The sequence below is a fragment of the Molothrus ater genome, chromosome 7 (assembly GCF_012460135.2).
Source record: "Molothrus ater isolate BHLD 08-10-18 breed brown headed cowbird chromosome 7, BPBGC_Mater_1.1, whole genome shotgun sequence".
NCBI lineage: Eukaryota > Metazoa > Chordata > Aves > Passeriformes > Icteridae > Molothrus > Molothrus ater.
In genome coordinates, this window is record NC_050484.2 from 36,944,650 (window position 1) to 36,961,667 (window position 17,018).

A 17,018-nucleotide genomic window follows, 5' to 3' on the forward strand; every position below is an offset into this window, starting at 1 on the left:
GGGGCAGGATCCAAACCAGAACCAGGATCCAAAGCAGGACCAGGATCCAAACCAGAACCAGGATCCAAACCAGGGCAGGATCCAAACCAGAACCAGGATCCAAACCAGGGCAGGATCCAAACCAGGACCAGGATCCAAACCAGAACCAGGATCCAAACCAGAACCAGGATCCAAACCAGAACCAGGATCCAAACCAGAACCAGGATCTAAACCAGGAGTTGATCCAAACCAGGGGAAGGATCCAAACCAGGGGCAGGATCCAAACGAGGGGAAGGATCCAAACCAGGGGAAGGATCCAAACCAGGGGAAGGATCCAAACCAGAACCAGGATCCAAACCAGAACCAGGATCCAAACCAGGACCAGGATCCAAACCAGGGCAGGATCCAAACCAGGGCAGGATCCAAACCAGGACCAGGATCCAAACCAGGGGCAGGATCCAAACCCGGACCAGGATCCAAACCAGGAGCTGATCCAAACCAGGGGAAGGATCCAAACCAGGACAGGATCCAAACCAGGGCAGGATCCAAACCAGGGGCAGGATCCAAACCAGGACAGGATCCAAACCAGGGGCAGGATCCAAACCCGGACCAGGATCCAAACCAGAACCAGGATCCAAACCAGAACCAGGATCCAAACCAGGACCAGGATCCAAACCAGGGCAGGATCCAAACCAGGGCAGGATCCAAACCAGGACCAGGATCCAAACCAGGGGCAGGATCCAAACCCGGACCAGGATCCAAACCAGAACCAGGATCCAAACCAGGGGAAGGATCCAAACCAGGACAGGATCCAAACCAGGGCAGGATCCAAACCAGGGGCAGGATCCAAACCAGGACAGGATCCAAACCAGGGGCAGGATCCAAACCCGGACCAGGATCCAAACCAGGAGCTGATCCAAACCAGGGGAAGGATCCAAACCAGGGCAGGATCCAAACCAGGACAGGATCCAAACCAGGGCAGGATCCAAACCAGGAGCTGATCCAAACCAGGGGAAGGATCCAAACTACAACCATGATCCAATCCAGAACCAGGATCCAAACCAGGGCAGGATCCAAACCAGGACCAGGATCCAAACCAGGGGCAGGATCCAAACCAGGACAGGATCCAAACCAGGGCAGGATCCAAACCAGGGGCAGGATCCAAACCCGGACCAGGATCCAAACCAGGAGCTGATCCAAACCAGGGGAAGGATCCAAACCAGGGCAGGATCCAAACCAGGAGCTGATCCAAACCAGGGGCAGGATCCAAACTACAACCATGATCCAAACCAGGGCAGGATCCAAACCAGGGGCAGGATCCAAACCCGGACCAGGATCCAAACCAGGAGCTGATCCAAACCAGGGGAAGGATCCAAACTACAACCATGATCCAATCCAGAACCAGGATCCAAACCAGGACCAGGATCCAAACCAGGACCATCCCCCATGGTTGTGCTCCCACAGCCCAAATGGTCCCAGCCCCCACTCCAGGGAAGACACATGATTTATTCTGGTCAAAACTTTACATTTTGGAATATTGTTATTACTGCTGGATACCTGCTGGAAACACAGGGATGTTTGTGGCTGCTCTCCTGGATGTGGGGAGGAGAGCAGGAGAGGGACTGGGGACAAGGGATGGAGGGACAGGAGCCAGGGAATGGCTCCCAGTGCCAGAGGGCAGGGATGGGTGGGACACTGGGAATTGGGAATTCCTGGCTGGGCTGGGATTGCCAGAGCAGCTGGGGCTGCCCCTGGATCCCTGGCAGTGCCCAAGGCCAGGATGGAGCAGTCTGGGGCAGTGGGAGGTGGCCCTGCCATGGCAAGGGGGGTGGATTAGGATGGGCTTTAACCCTTCCAACCTAACCCATTCTGGGATGAGCAGGGCAAACTGGAGATGTGCCAGATGCTCTCCAAGCCCAGCTTAACCCGCTTGAGCTCAAGCCAAGTCACAGCTGCCAGGGTGGAAGTCAGGGAGGCAGATCCCTGGGATCCCTTGGGATCTGCTGTGCCAGGAGTGGTGATGAACATCTGTGATGGACACATGGACACCTCCCTGCAGGCTTCTCCCTCCAGATGGTCACAGATTTCCAGTCATGCTCTGAAATTTGGGGTTTTTTTTCTCTGCACAGTATTTTGCTTCCATAGGAATGGTGCAAGCTCATCCCACCCCAAAATGTTGCCTTTTAGGTACAACCCAAAAAGGGCTTTTCCAGGAAAAAAGGATTTGACCCCCTCCAAAGCAGTAACATGTGGGTGGACACAGCAGGACCAGTTCAGAGGCACAGTCCTGCCAGGGGAGCCAGAAACCATCAGCACAGTGCATTTTGATTTGAGGTTGTATTAAAATATACCTTACCAAGAAAGTGTTCTAAGAATAGAACTGAATAGGAAAAAAAACCCGGGATTTTATTAAAATACATTGTACCAAGGAAAGGTTCTAATAATAGACCTGAATGGGAGAAAGGCACAGCTTGGCACTGCTGTGGATGGCAGAGCCACCCCTCTCCAAGCCAAACTGAGCTGAAATTCCCCAAACCCCAGGGAACTGATGCTGAAATTCAGGCAGAGCACCCTCCCCGCTCGCTCGTTAGCTGCTCATTAGCATATTTTACATTAGCATATGGCCAGGCCCTGAACCGAAGTGCTCTGATATTTGCCAACCAGGGAGCTGCATGTGGCACTGAGTCACATCCCAGGCTGGTCGGGACTGCAAAGGACCTTGAAGCTCATCCTGTTCCACCCCCTGCCATGGGCAGCAACACCTTCCACCAGAACAGAAATGATTGTGCTTAAAAAATGACATAAAACGGGGGAAACTGCACAGATTCCTCATGAAAGCACACATGAGATCAGTTAAATATAGCCCAGGCAGGCTCCTCACACAAGACAATGAAACGTTCCCAGTGTCTCTCTTTAGCATCTTGAAATGGCAAAATCCAAATGGTTTTCCAGGACTGGGGTTTGATTTCCACGATCCTCCCCCCTGCATCTCCTCATTCCACCCCTCTCCGTGGTGCCTACGCTGCTCCACCCGCTCCTTTATTACCATGAGAATCACACTTCCACTCCTCCTTTCCACAACGTTCTGTATCCTTGGAGCAGGCTGATTTTAGGTCCAAAGCTGTTCCATCCTCTCCTGTTCCAAACCACTTCTCCTCACCTTCCACTCCCTCCCCAAAGCCCTTCCCCAGCAGCTCCTTGCTGCTGGATGCTCCCTCTGCTGCAGAGGAGGAGGTCAGATCCCAGCCCAGATACTCCTCATGGATAATTCCCAGGGCTGCACTCAGCATTCCTCTAAATCCCCCCTCAGCCTGCAGAAATATCAATGTTATATCTGTATTTTACACCCCCGAATACAGGGTGAGCAGCAGCATCCTTCACTTCCTTCAGCAATATCTTCCCAATTCCTTTATTTCCCTGCTCAGTTCCAAAGGTTTCGTGTTGCCCAGGCCCTTGGCTTCAAGGCCACAGCTCCAAAGGCCCTAAATCCATGGACGTATGGACACAAGAGCAGACTGCACCTTCCTAAACTCTCATTCATTCCCACAGATCCTTCAAAACCAGCTGAGGGATCTCTTCAGAGATCTCCAAAGCACAAGATGGAAAGTCCATGAGATGGAAGGCTCTGGGAGTAAATTCAGGAGCCCCTTTTCCAAAGGGGGAAATTCTTCAGAATTCCTCAAGGAAAGGGGGAAATTCTTCAGAATTCTTCAAGGAATGGGTCTTGTGAGGAAAATAAAGAAACATCCGGAGCTGCAAGTTCAGCCAAAGTTTAGAGATGATGTAAAAAGAAAGGTGGGGCCAAAAGGAGACATTTGAGTCAATGTAGGTACTGTAGAAATTCAGGGCATGATTCATTAGCCAAAAAAACCCTGAACCCCCTCTGTAGCTATTTCCAAGGAGGTACATCCATAATTTATGTGGAACAGGAGTGGGCTGCAATTTCCCCCACACTGCTCCTGCATAAATTACACAGCTTGTGATTCCCCAACTCCTGGCTTTCCTGCCTCTCATTTTCCCATCACAGGAACCAGAAGCATCTGTGAAAAAAGGAAGGGCAAGGGCTTGCAGGTGAAAGCTTCCAAGTTGGACTTGGGGTGCCAGGAACTGGGAAAGCTGAGAGGCTGTGGGGGATTCTCAGTTGTTTTTTAGCACAGGTTATAGAAACCCACAAAAGCCTCCTAAATCACCTGCACTGAGCACAGAGAGGAGCCAGGGCATGGAGAAGTTTAAAATATCAGGAGATTTATCATGAGAGCTGCTCCCCAACTTGTGGATGGTTTGGAGCAGAAGAGTCCTTGAGTGCATGAAATAAATCCAGAGAACATTTCCCAGCCCTGGGAGAGCCCAAGGCCAGGCTGGATGGGCTTTGGGACCAAGGAAATTTCCTTTGTGAAGGGCTGGCCACTGAGAGAACGGGGAAAGTCAAAACAATCTCAGGGTCTTGCAGAAACCCCATAAACTGCATCCCTGGAAAAATCCCTTGGAAAAAGGAGAGGAGCAGAGGCTGGACATGCCCATGGAGAGGGCAACATGTGGCAGGAGGCAGCAGGTGACTCCTGGTGGCCTTTCTGCTGTCCCCCTGGGGCCACTTTCTGTACCAATCCTCACCCAAACTCTGCAGGGACACAGGAAAGGAAAGGGAAAGGGAAAGGGAAAGGGAAAGGGAAAGGGAAAGGGAAAGGGAAAGGGAAAGGGAAAGGACCAAACCATAAAGAAAAGAAAGATAAAAAGGGGATCAAAGCAGAGGAAGCTGCTCCAGGAGCAGTGAGTGTGGCTAGGACACATCCAACTGCTCCCTAAAGGAAAAGGGACAATTTTCCTTCCAGAAAACCCCAGAATGGGGGAATGAAGTGACAAAAGATGAGTTATGAAAGAGTCACCCACTCTTTAGGGCCACTGCCCACATTTTGTGGTCACAGACTCTGCACACAAACCAGAGACAGATTCCACCTCCCCTTTCTTGGTCTTTTTCCCCCTCCTCTTCTCCTTCCTCTCACTTTTTTCCCTGCCCCTGCTTTTTGTCAGGTTTTGGGGAGCTCTTTTTTTATCCCTCAGTCTGTTCCCATCACTTGGCTGATGTGACACCCTGTCCACTGGGCAGCTCTCATGGTCTGGGGAGGGAGTGTCCCAACACTGTCACCTCTAAGGGACAAACACAAGCTGTGGCACACACAATGGGAAATAAAAGAGAGTAGCAACATTCCCAGGAAAAAACAGAAATAAACAACAACAACAACAAAACCAACAGCCAAAAAAACCAAACAAAAAAACCCCACACGCTGTCCTTACCCGAATTTAACTAGTTACTATAGTAAAAATTTGGGATTTCCCCTCTTCCCACTCTTTTTGTCTGGTACAAAAGTGGGTAATGAGGCAGCTGCTGAAATTCAGTGCAGAGGAAAGAGAGGCACTGGTGAAAAGGAGACAGCCAAGGCAAGGCCAGAGGGAGCTTTTGGAGGAGGAGGAAGAGGGAAGAGGAAAGGGACGAGGAGCAAGGCCATGGGCTGCAGGAGAGGAAACAGCCTCAGGCTGGGCTGGGGGAGCTTTAGGGTAAATGTCAGGATCGGTTTTTCAGGGACAGGGCTGTAAAGCACTGCAATGGGCTGCCCAGGGCAGGGTGGGGTCCCCACCCCTGGAGCTGGCACCTGGGGACACGGGGCACTGGGGACCACGCTGGTGCTGCTGGTTGGTGTTGGACTGGATGATCCTAAAGGTCTTTCCCAACCTTAACAATTCCATGACTCATCCCACAGGGACCCTTCCCACACTCTCCCCTCTCCTCCTCTTCCCCACCTCCCTTAACCCCAGCTCATTCCTCACTTCTGTGCATCTCCCACACCACCTGCTCCTCCAAGGAACTGGTTCCATTTGGGATTCATGGGATGCCTCTCTTCCCACCCAGCCCAGCAGCACCAGCTGTCCCCTCTGCCACCCCCAGGTCACACATCTCCTTCATCCAAGGCAGAGCAGAGCTGTCGTCCCATGGGATGGAGAGGGAGCAGAAGCTGCTCCTGCTGGCCCAAGATGCTCAAAGGCAAAGCAGCAGGAGAATATTTCAGCCCCCAATTGCCAGCAGGCTCCTGGAAGATGAATGCCTGGCTGAGGTTCCATCATCTCGGGTCATTAACCTCGACTGCTCATTAAGGCCCAAGAAATGCCAAGTGCTGAGGGCGTTTTTATCCCCCTCTGATGAATAAAGAAAACCCCACCAGGTTATGAAATATCTCCTAATGGGAAAATCAGTTCCCATTGCTCAGAGGAAATCACCCAAGGAGCAAAAATGCCAATGAATTCCTGGTACAAAAATTCCACCTGTGAACTTGGAAGTGTGGAGGGAATTTGGCATAAAAGGCTCCAAAAACACTTCATAGAAATGGGAGTGAACGTTTAAATGTCAAGTGTTGTCCCCAAGAAGGTCCTGTCCAGGAGAAGGTCCCCTGAGCCCCTGAGGTAGAAGTGGAGAATGTAACTCACCACAGGAACCCGGGCAAGCAAAATGCAAATCCAAATCAACAATGGGATTTGGCTGGAAAATCCTCCTGTAATCCACCTTTCTCTTTGGGAACAGACATGTAACTCTGTAGTTGTCAAGGTTTACTGGAGTCACTGGTGAGGAGCATCACTGGGATTTTCCTCCAGGACATGGTTGGGATTCTCCGGCTTCAATCCAAGTGTCTGCTGCTGCTTCAGGTCACCCAGCAAATCCCAATAACTGTCCCAATAAAAGGATTGTCTTGATGTCCAGAGGAGTGTTTTCAGAAGGTTTTTTGCAAAATTCCAGCCTGGAATTCTTGTACTGCCCTGCCTGGCTGGGGATGTCTGATTTTTGCAGGGATATCCAAGTGCATTAAGTGCAGAAACCTGCAGAGATGTGGAGACACGGGGGCAGCTCCTGCAGTCTGCAGGGACAAATGGGAAATGATGCATTATGTAAGCTGGGAAAAGAGTGCCTGGGTAAGCACTGAAACCACAGCCTGGAGAGGGACCCCCAAAAAGCACAAACCTCAGGAGAAGGGGATCCAGGGAAAGCCCAGAGGAGGTTATGGTTTCCTGCCTGCTTATTCCTGGCAGGAAAAGGTGTCACAGCCCAGAGCTGAGTGCTGCAAACTGCAGGATTCCAGGGACTTTCACTCAAGGATGTTAAATCTCTTATTTGGGACAAGAAAAGGTTTTCCCTGAAGCTTGCTGCTCATCATGGAAGTGTCAAGGAAGGGGAATGCTGAGGGTTTATTGTTCCGTGGGAAGGGGATGGGTGGAACCAGCAGGGTGTGATTTCCCCAGAACCTTCCAGTGCTTCACACCCCCCTCCCCAGGGTCCCTCTGCAAACTCAGGGACACTCAGGGACACCAAAATTCCCAACAGCCCCGAGGGAGCAGCACCTCCCACAGAAGGGGTGAGGTGTGAAAGGTCCCAAAAACCCACAGGGTTTGTACCAGGGCAGAGAATGGGGTCAGGAGGGATCTCCAACCGCTCTCCCTGCCCTTTAGGAAAGGTTCCCATTTCTCTTAGAGGGAGAGGGAAAGGCAGGCAAGGCCTTGCTGTTCCCAATCCCTTTTTATCTGGAGACCTCATTACCAGCAGCCAAAAATTAAAACAACAGAGGAAAGACACGTTCTTGTTCCCACTCTAAATTGTATCAGTTGTCAAATTAGCCACCAGTCATTACCAAAATGTTTAGTTGGGATATGGGGAAGGAATTCCTGGCTGGGCTGGAGTTCCCAGAGCAGCTGTGGCTGCCCCTGGATCCCTGGCAGTGCCCAAGGCCAGGCTGGACAGGGCTTGGGGCAGCCTGGGACAGTGGGAGGTGTCCCTGGATGAACTGGATGGGCTTTAAAGCCCCTTCCAACCCAAACCAGTCTGGGATTCTGGGATTCTTTTTATCCCACTTGACTATCAGCCAAAACCCCTTTTAACAGCAGATCTTTTTAACACGGCAAGGTGGCTCAAGAATTTTAGATTTTATTTTCCTAGAGCTCTGCCTGATTATTTTTAAAGCCATTTTGGAAGATTATTCACATCAGGCTTCCCCCCCTCCCCTAACCCTGAAACCAACAGAAAGCAATTCAGGAATTCTCTTTTTTCCAGCTCTGTGGGTCCCCCAAACCCCAAGGGGTTTAGGATAAAAAGCTATTTCTGTTCCTCTCAGAGCAACAGAACACATTTGAGCACGGAGTCCCCAGTAACCACCATCTCTGCTTCCTCCAGAGCCCATGGGCGTGTGCTGGTGTCCATAGAAACCACAGCCCCATCTCCTCCCTGGCAAAGGAAAACCTGGGCCTGAGATCCAGCCTGGGGGCACCGGGAGGAGGAGCTGGGCATGGGGCTGGCCTGGGAGCTCCAATCCTGGATTTAACTCAGCCTGGCTCAGGTCACGCAGGATTCCTGAATTCCAGGCTCCTCCTTCCAGGAATGGGGACAGCAAGAGCATCATACCCTATATATCTATTTTTTAAAATATATATATATATTTTAATAACCTTTTATATGTATATATTTACATGTTTGCAAAAGTATTTTTTCATTCTTATCTATTAAATATTGAAGGTGGACAGCAAGACCATTGTGCACTCATATCCTATATATATATTTATTCCCATATATATATTTTTTTACATATATATATATTTATTCCCATATATATTTTTTTTACATGTTTGTCTTATCTATTAAATACTGAAGGAGGACAGCAAGAGCATCATGTATTCATACCCTATATATCTATGTATATATATCTCTCTATATATATCTATATCTATATCTATAGATACATATTTACACAGATATAGATATATTTATAGCCTTTTTAATATATATACTTACATATTTGTAAAGGTATTTTTTAATTCTTTCCTATTAGATATTGAAAGGGACAGCAAGAGCATTGTGCACTCATACCCTATATATATTTATTCCCATATATATTTTTTTACATGTTTGCAAAGGTATTTTTTTCATTCTTGTCTATTAAATATTGAAGGGGGACAGCAAGAGCTTTGTGTATTCATACTCTACATAATTTTTCCTTTTTTTTTATATTCATATGCTTTTACATGTATATATTTATATGTTGGTATTTACCTATTTGTATTTTTTAGTTCTTGCCTATTCAATCTTGAAGGGGGTATCAAGAGCATTGTGTATTCATACCCTATATATATATATATTTATATTTATATTTACATTAATATATTTTATATATTTATATACAAATATATTATGTATTGATATATTTGTATATTTTTATATTTTTATTATACATTTTAAACCCCTGTACTTAATTTAATATTTACATTAATATATTTTATATATTTACATACAAATATATTATGTATTGATATATTTATATATTTTTATATTTATATTTTACGTTTTAAACCCCTGTATTTCATTTACATTCATATATTTTATATATTTACACACAAATATATTATGTATTGATATATTTATATATTTTTATATTTATATTTTACGTTTTAAACCCCTGTATTTCATTTACATTAATATTTACATTAATATATTTTATATATTTACATACAAATATATTATGTATTGATATGTTTGCATATTTTTATATTTATATTATACATTTTAAACCCCTGTGTTCCCTGTCTGTGCAGGTATTTTGTCACTGCCACCTCTCGAGCCTCCCCCATTCACATCCTGCTCCCATTCTGCTGCTCTAAGCACGGAGATGCTCGCTGGGATAACACAGCTCGACTAAAGGGAATTAATTTTATAGGTCACGCTGCACAGAGCCACGTAAACAAACACCCACCGCCGCCACAGGCACACGGATCGCTCCCAAATCCCCCAAATTTGGGGTGAGGAGCAGCCAGATCCTATTTTTTCTCCATCCCTGCGTCGCTCTCTATTAATATCCGACTTTTCCTGGGTGACTTTGGGCTCTCTGCAAAGCCCGGCCTGGTTGCCATGGCGACAGTAAGCCGGCCAGCACATCTGCTGGCAGCAGGACACGGCCGGGCAAGGCACAGTCCCGACCCCACGGGGCCATCCCGCCCATCCCACAGCTCCAGCAGCTCCAATCCCAGCTCCCATTCCAGGAGCTGCTGCTGAGCTCCAGCCCCTCCCTGCTCCCCGTGCTGGGGACACGGACGGTGACACCAATCCCATGGGAACTGCACCATCCTGGACGCCTCAGCGGGGACATCACCCCTGAGGCTCCAAACATGACCAAAATCCAGCAGCTGGGGGATTTTTCCCTGGAAAACCATGGTGGTCGTAGGGATGTGCTTGCAAACACGGCACACACAGGATCTCCTCCTAACAGAGCCCCGAGTGAGAGCTTAATTGGGGATTCAATTAGAGCAGGGAGAAACATTCAATTAAACCTCCTGATGCCACGGAGATTCCCGGGCACGCAGCATTCCAGAGGAAAAACGGGAATGTGCAGAAGGCTGCCGGTCCTGGTGATGACAGAACTGAGGAGAGAAGCCAATTTTCCTACTCCTTGCTTTATAATTAAAAGCAAAAAGAAAATTCCATATCATTTCCTGGTATTTAAGCCTGGTGAAGGTTCATGGAGTCACAGAATATCCTGAGTGGGAAGGGACCCACAGGATCATGGATGCAGCTCCTGGCCCTGCACAGACACCCCAAAATCCCACCCTGGGCATCCCTGGAGTGCTGTCCCAACGCTCCTGGAGCTGTTGGGAATGTGCCCATTCCCTGGGGAGCCTGGGCAGTGCCAGCACCCTCTGGGGGAAGAGCCTTGCCCTAAATCCATCCTGGCCCAGCTCCACAAAGGACATGCTCCAAGGGCTTCCATTTCCTTCCAGAAACCTTGGGCAAGGTCCCACCTGAGCATCCCATGGCTCTGACCTCATCCACACGGGCAGCATCCTGGAGGAGCTGATGGAGGGAGGGATGGCTTGGGCCCACCTGGACCTTCCACACTGGGAGCTGTAGGGAAGCAGGGCTGGACTCCTCATTTTCCCAGGATTTCCTCCCCAAGGTCGCTGCAGCCATTCCAAAATCCCAGCCCTGCCCCTTGGTGGGATGGTTCCTCTGCAGCTGCCAGGGGACAATTCCATGGAAGCTCCCCAGTCCTTCACAGGGAATTCCTGCCATGGATTGTCCCAGTGCAGCCCTGTCACCTTTGCCCTGCAGGGAGCAAATCATCCCCAAAAATCACCTGGAACTGACCTCAGGCCATGAGGACTGACAGAACAACAGGGTCCAGTGTCCCAGGCCAGGCTGGACATTGGGCTTGGAGCACCCAGGGACAGTGGGAGGTGTCCCTGCCATGGCAGGGGACTGGCGTGGGAGGGGATTTAAGGTCCCTTGAACCCAAACCATTCCAGGATTCCATGATTCTGTGACATCAGCAGAAAACACTGCTTTCCCCCAGAGCTGCAAGGCCCTTTTGGAAAGCCTTTGTGAACTCTGTGGTGCTGAGAAAACCCCAAACCTGAGGGAAAGTCAAGCAAGACACCCTGAGAACACTCATTTCACTGCAAGCCTTAATTCCCCTCTTTGATTCAACCTAAATATTTGGATTTACAAAGTCAAATCTTGACTTTTATAAACTAAACCCACTGTTTCTTCATCAAATGGCACAACCTGAGAGCCTGGCTGAGCTGAGCACCCTGATTCCAGCAGGGATGAGGCACAACCATGCCAGGGCTGCTGCTCTGGGGAGAGAGGGCTCAGCCTTTTATTCACCTGTCAAATGCTTAAACAGCTCCTGAGTGCTGCACAGAGGAAAATGAGAGCCCAGCCTAAGGAATAATCACATTCCATGACAGTAAGCTGTATTTTAGAAATTAATGACTCATGGCAGGATTGAGCTCATCCTGAGCTAAATTACTGAACCTCTGCTCTGCTCCTCTGCAGACACGATTTTTATCCATTTAATCAGTGCTGGATTTTGAGGAATGCCTGGATCACTGCAGGCTCCCACTGGAATGGACCCTGCTCCCAGCTGCTCCAGTGGAGACCAGAGTCCCCAGGTGATGCCCTGAGGAAAAGGATTTTGAGACCAAAAAATGCAAAATTCTGGGAAGAATTCAGATGCACCTTGAAAAGTTCATCAAGAAATGGTCACTGACCAGCACAGCCCCGTGGAAACAAGGCCACAAAACTCTTTTGAAAGATTCTAAATTCTTTTGTCAAAATGTCCTCAACCTTTGAAGTGTTGTTACAGCCTAAGAGCTGCTCTGATAACACAAAATGCTGCTCTTCTCTTCCTCTCAATATTACACAATTAATATTACATTTAAAAAGGGGAAGCACAAGTGCTGCCAAAGATGCAGCACCAGGTGTAACTAAGTCTCAAAAGAAAATTGGCTTTAACCTCAACTATCTCTAAAGAAGCAGCAAAAACTTCCAGAAATAAACTGCACGTCTAAATATAGTTTTGTGTGAAGTTGAATGTCCTTGGGCTGCTCAGGGACACTCAGTGGCTTCACTTGGAGTCTCTGCACAAGCTGGGAAGGATTTCCACTGATTCCCATGAATGTTTCAAGGGGATTTTATTACAAGGCCAAAAATCCTCTGGAATCATCGAGTTCAACCATCCCCAGCACTGCCAAGGCCACCTCTGACCCCTGTCCCCAAGTGCCACATCCACAGGGCTTTAAATTCCCCCAGGGATGGGGACTCCAATGCCATGGGCAGCTGTGCCAGGGCTGGGGGACTTTTTCCATGAAGGAATCGCCCCAAAATCCACCCTGAGCTGCCCTGGGCCAGCCTGAGGCCGTTCCCTCTGCTCCTGTCCCTGTGCCCTGGGAGCAGAGCCCGACCCCCCCGGCTGTGCCCTCCTGGCAGGGAATTCCAGAGAGGGAAAAGATCCCTGGGGATCCTCCTTGGCTCCAGCCTGAGCCCCTGCCCAGCTCCCTCAGGGATTCTGCAGCCCCTGCCCAGCTCCCTCAGGGATTCTGCAGCCCCTGCCCAGCTCCCTCAGGGATTCTCCAGCCATTCCCAGCTCCCTCAGGGATTCTGCAGCCCCTGCCCAGCTCCCTCAGGAGTTCTCCTGAGCCTGAGGTGTGAGGGAGAACATTCCAAAGGGAGACCCTGCCTGAGGAGGTGTCTCAATCTCACCTGCATGAGGGCTGCAGTTGGGTCAATAAAAAGCAAAATGTGTAAATATTCCTCTGGGAGACATTTGGAGAGGAGAAGGAGAAAAATGAGGAGGAGGAGAAAGAGAAGCTGAACTTCCACCCCAGCATCCCAAGAAGTGGTAGATGCTCTGACACAGCCTCTGGGTGCTTGCTGCTGTCCTGCACAGGTGATAGCTTTTGTCAGTGAAATAAATCTCATCAGAAATCTCAGGGAATAAATTGATCCTGAATTCAAAGAGAAAACACCAAATCCTGAGTCACAAACCCCCAGAAAACACAAGGAGGAGTTCTGATGCCAGCGTTGTGAGGAATCACAAGCACATGTTTCCAGCTGCCCTAATTAGTGTCTAATAATTGACTCTTGTCCCTTAAGGGGGTTCTTGGCTCTAATTGAGCAGCACCTGCCACGTCAGAGGAACAGTTCTGTGCACCCATTCCTTGCTCAAAGGCCACACTTGACCCCTTCAGTGCCAGCTTTGCTGCCAGCCCTGGCTGTGCCCGGATTTTGGCCCATCCCAGCAGCTGGGAATCTCTGCATCAGGAGTCACTCCAGGACAGCAGGGACCCCACTGCCTCCGGGGGTGTTTAAACATCATCCCACTGATTCCCAGCACACCCCTGCGTGTTCCTGGCAGTACAGGACTCCCTCTGTGCCCTCCAGAGCAACATCTCCCCCAACAGAGAGGGCACTGCCAGCTTCCCACACGGACAGGCTGGAGCTGGGAGCTCTGTCCTTGTGGACACACACCCCACAGACCCTCTCTGCTTCCCACCACACGCTGCGGACAAAAAAAATGCAAATCCAAAAGCTCCTCCAAACGTTATTCCCTTCCTAAATTAGATTGAGCAATGGATCGAAACCAGAAATTAAATGCAACATAATGAAAAGTCGAGTAATGAGTTCAAATCCCAGGGAGCTGCGTCTCTCCTGGCACAGAAGGAAACCAAGGATGTCATTTCCAGAGGTACTGTGGGCTTGGGCAAGAAGCTGGTGCTCAGTTTTTCATGTATACAAGATCTGCAAAAGATTTAAACTCCTTTGGGACACTGATTACAGATCTCACTGACAGAATTCCCATTTGTTTTTAAATTAGACCTACAAGCACCACAGTGCTACCTGAAGCTGATCCCTGCTGGTGGGACTTTCTGTTCCACTTCTGCTCGCAGAGCCTGATTGTTATGAGGGAGAACTTCCCTGTGGGAGGGTAAAGGACAGGGAAAACATCCCATCACCTGATTTTCCTGTTCTTAATTGGAAGGGCCCATCCAGTGTGGATGGGGGAATGACCCCCAGGGGGTCAGGAGGGAAGCGAGTGCCCCAAAACCAGACAGACAGAGGCCTGGCTTCCAAAATTCCAGGTCATGTCCTGCTGCCTTGGACACCAGGTGATGCCAAGGACCCTCTGCCCTAACCACCAACCCCGAATTCCCAGGCAGCACAAATCCACCTCTGGAAGCAGCTCCCCTGCCAGGCTGAGAGCTGCTCCAGGACATCTCCCAGGAGCACCCACGGCAGCATCTCCTCAACCCTCCAGCATAACCCAAAACTGCCTTTCTGCTCCTTTTATCCTTGTTTCAACTCCAGCCTGCACGGCTCAGAGCACCCTGAACGTCAGACTCTTCCTGAGACTCTCACATGTCACCCTGGGAACGGGGACTGCCAGCCCCAAACGGCTGCTCCGGGCCGGGGCCGTGACAAGGAGGTGCCAGCAGGCAAATGAAACCTGCCTGGGTTATTTAAATCCCCCTCTGTGCCAGAGCAACCTCCATGTCCTGAGCACAGCACGCTGCCATGCGTGGCAAGTGTCCCTGGGTCCGCCAAGGGCCCGGCTCTGCTTCCCCTGAGCCTCCTTCAGTTCCTGCTGGAGTCCCTGGGGAACCCGGGATGCAGGGTCATGCTCTGGGGAATGCTGCACACGCTGGACTTGGGAATGAAATTGATAATATTTACTGCAAACAGCGGGTTTTAGCTGAGGGTGATGCTTCAGGGGACTCGGGATGTCGGTCTGTGTCTGAGCAGGGACAGCTGGCAGGCAGAGTGGGAGACTGGGAACAGGGATGGAAAAGGGGAGCAGGGAAGGAAAAGGGTGGCAGAGAAGGAGAAGGGGGAATGTTAGCAGGAGGTTCCACGCTGATGGCTACCAGTGCTCCTGCAGTGCACGGGGCTGCTGTGCAACCAGCTCTGAGCAGCCCCAACCTCAGACACCGATGCTCTTGACACACTTAAAACCATTTTCCCCCCAGAAATCCTCAAGTCGGGAGATCACTAAAACCTCAGCTTCCATTCCCTACGCCAAGCGCATCTCCCGGTGTCCCAGGGAATAACGAGGAGATGCCCAGCGGGTCAGTCACCGCCGGGAGCCCGAGGCGGGGACGATCCGTGCGTTCCTCCGGCCGCAGCCGGGCTCTGGGGCCGCTCCCAGCCCCGAACTCCGCCGTGCCCGCAACTCCAGAGGTGCCAGAGCCGGGAACCGGAGCCGGAGCATCCCCGGGCAGGGGCACCGCCGCGCTCCGCCCGGGCTCCGGCCCCGCCGGGACGGAGCCGCCCGAGCCCCACGGCCGTGCCCGAGCCCCGGAGCCCCCCGTTAGTGGCCGGAGCCCCCCGCTTGTGCCCGAGCCCCGGCGCTGACCTGCCGCAGGATGAAGCTGGTGGAGGTGGTGCTGCCGTCCGAGCGCTTCAGGCGGCTGCGGCGCGTCGCGGTGCCCCTCGTCACCTGCCCGGGGACAAAGCATCAAGGTGGTGTCACGGCCCCGGCCCCGGCCCCGCCGCCCCCGGCCCCGCACGCACCGCGGCCATGGCTCCGCTCCCGCTCCCGCTGCTCCCGGCGCTCCCGGGCGCTCTCCGGGCGCAGCGGAGCCGCCGCCGGGGCGGAGCGCGCTGGGGAGGGGGCGGCGGGCGGGGGGCGGCCCCGGGGCGGGGCTGGGACGGCAAAACCCCCGGAGCCCGGCCCCGGCACGGTTCCAGCCGGGGGGCGAGCCCCGAGCCCCGCTGTGCGCTGGGAGAGACCGCTGGGGATGCTCACCGGGAGAGGGGAAGGATCCAGGGCTCCAGGAGAGCTGCAGAGGGACTGGGGACAAGGATGGAGGGACAGGAGCCAGGGAATGGCTCCCAGTGCCAGAGGGCAGGGATGGATGGGACAATGGGAATTGGGAACTCCTGGCTGGGCTGGGATTCCCAGAGCAGCTGGGGCTGCCCCTGGATCCCTGGAAGTGTCCCAGGCCAGGCTTGGAGCAGCCTGGGACAGTGGGAGTGTCCCTGCCCTGGCAGGGGTGGCACTGGATGGGATTTAAGGTCCGTTCCTTGGGGGATGCCCATGGCAAGCAGCACCCCCTGAGCGCACCGGCCCTTCCAGCCGATCCCCAGGGCTCTGCCCAGCCCTTCCCACATCCATCAGGACCAACCGACAGCACTCCCAGCCAGGGAGAGAGCTCTATGCCCAGGGCACGGAGGAAAACAAGCTCAGTCAGGAGATGAGGAGTTGGAATAAAATCCGAGGAAAAATTGGAAGCGGAACCTGGATTTCCTTCCCACTGCCGAGTTTCACCTACAGGCACATCTCACCTCCCACCGGGATGAGCAGGAGCAGCAGTGTGAACATCCTCACTGCACTGACACTGGGATGAGCAGGAGCAGCAGTGTGCACATCCTCACTGCACTGGGATGAGCAGGAGCAGCAGTGTGCACATCCTCACTGCACTGACACTGGGATGAGCAGGAGCAGCAGTGTGCACATCCTCACTGACACTGGGATGAGCAGGAGCAGCAGTGTGCACACCCTCACTGCACTGGGATGAGCAGGAGCAGCAGTGTGCACACCCTCACTCACACTGGGATGAGCAGGAGCAGCAGTGTGCACATCCTCACTGCACTGGGATGAGCAGGAGCAGCAGTGTGCACATCCTCACTGCACTGGGATGAGCAGGAGCAGCACTGTGCACATCCTCACTGCATTCAC

The 17,018-nt window shown here is 51.5% G+C and overlaps 1 protein-coding gene across 4 annotated transcripts in view; it reads right to left on the reverse strand.

Moving 5' to 3' along the window:
* Positions 1-15,927, reverse strand: part of CACNB4 (calcium voltage-gated channel auxiliary subunit beta 4) — an 86,891-nt gene extending 70,964 nt beyond the window's left edge. For all 4 annotated transcript variants that reach the window (XR_004980565.2, XM_036387254.2, XM_036387256.2 and 1 more), the window contains exons 1-2: positions 15,851-15,927; positions 15,693-15,776 (exon numbers count right to left, since the gene is read on the reverse strand). Coding sequence is in view for 3 of the 4 variants with exons in the window: in XM_036387254.2 (XP_036243147.1) it covers positions 15,693-15,776; positions 15,851-15,859 (93 nt within the window). In the remaining variant the exon portion in view is untranslated. The remainder of the gene's footprint in view (positions 1-15,692; positions 15,777-15,850) is intronic.
* Between the last annotated feature and the right edge of the window lie 1,091 nt (positions 15,928-17,018).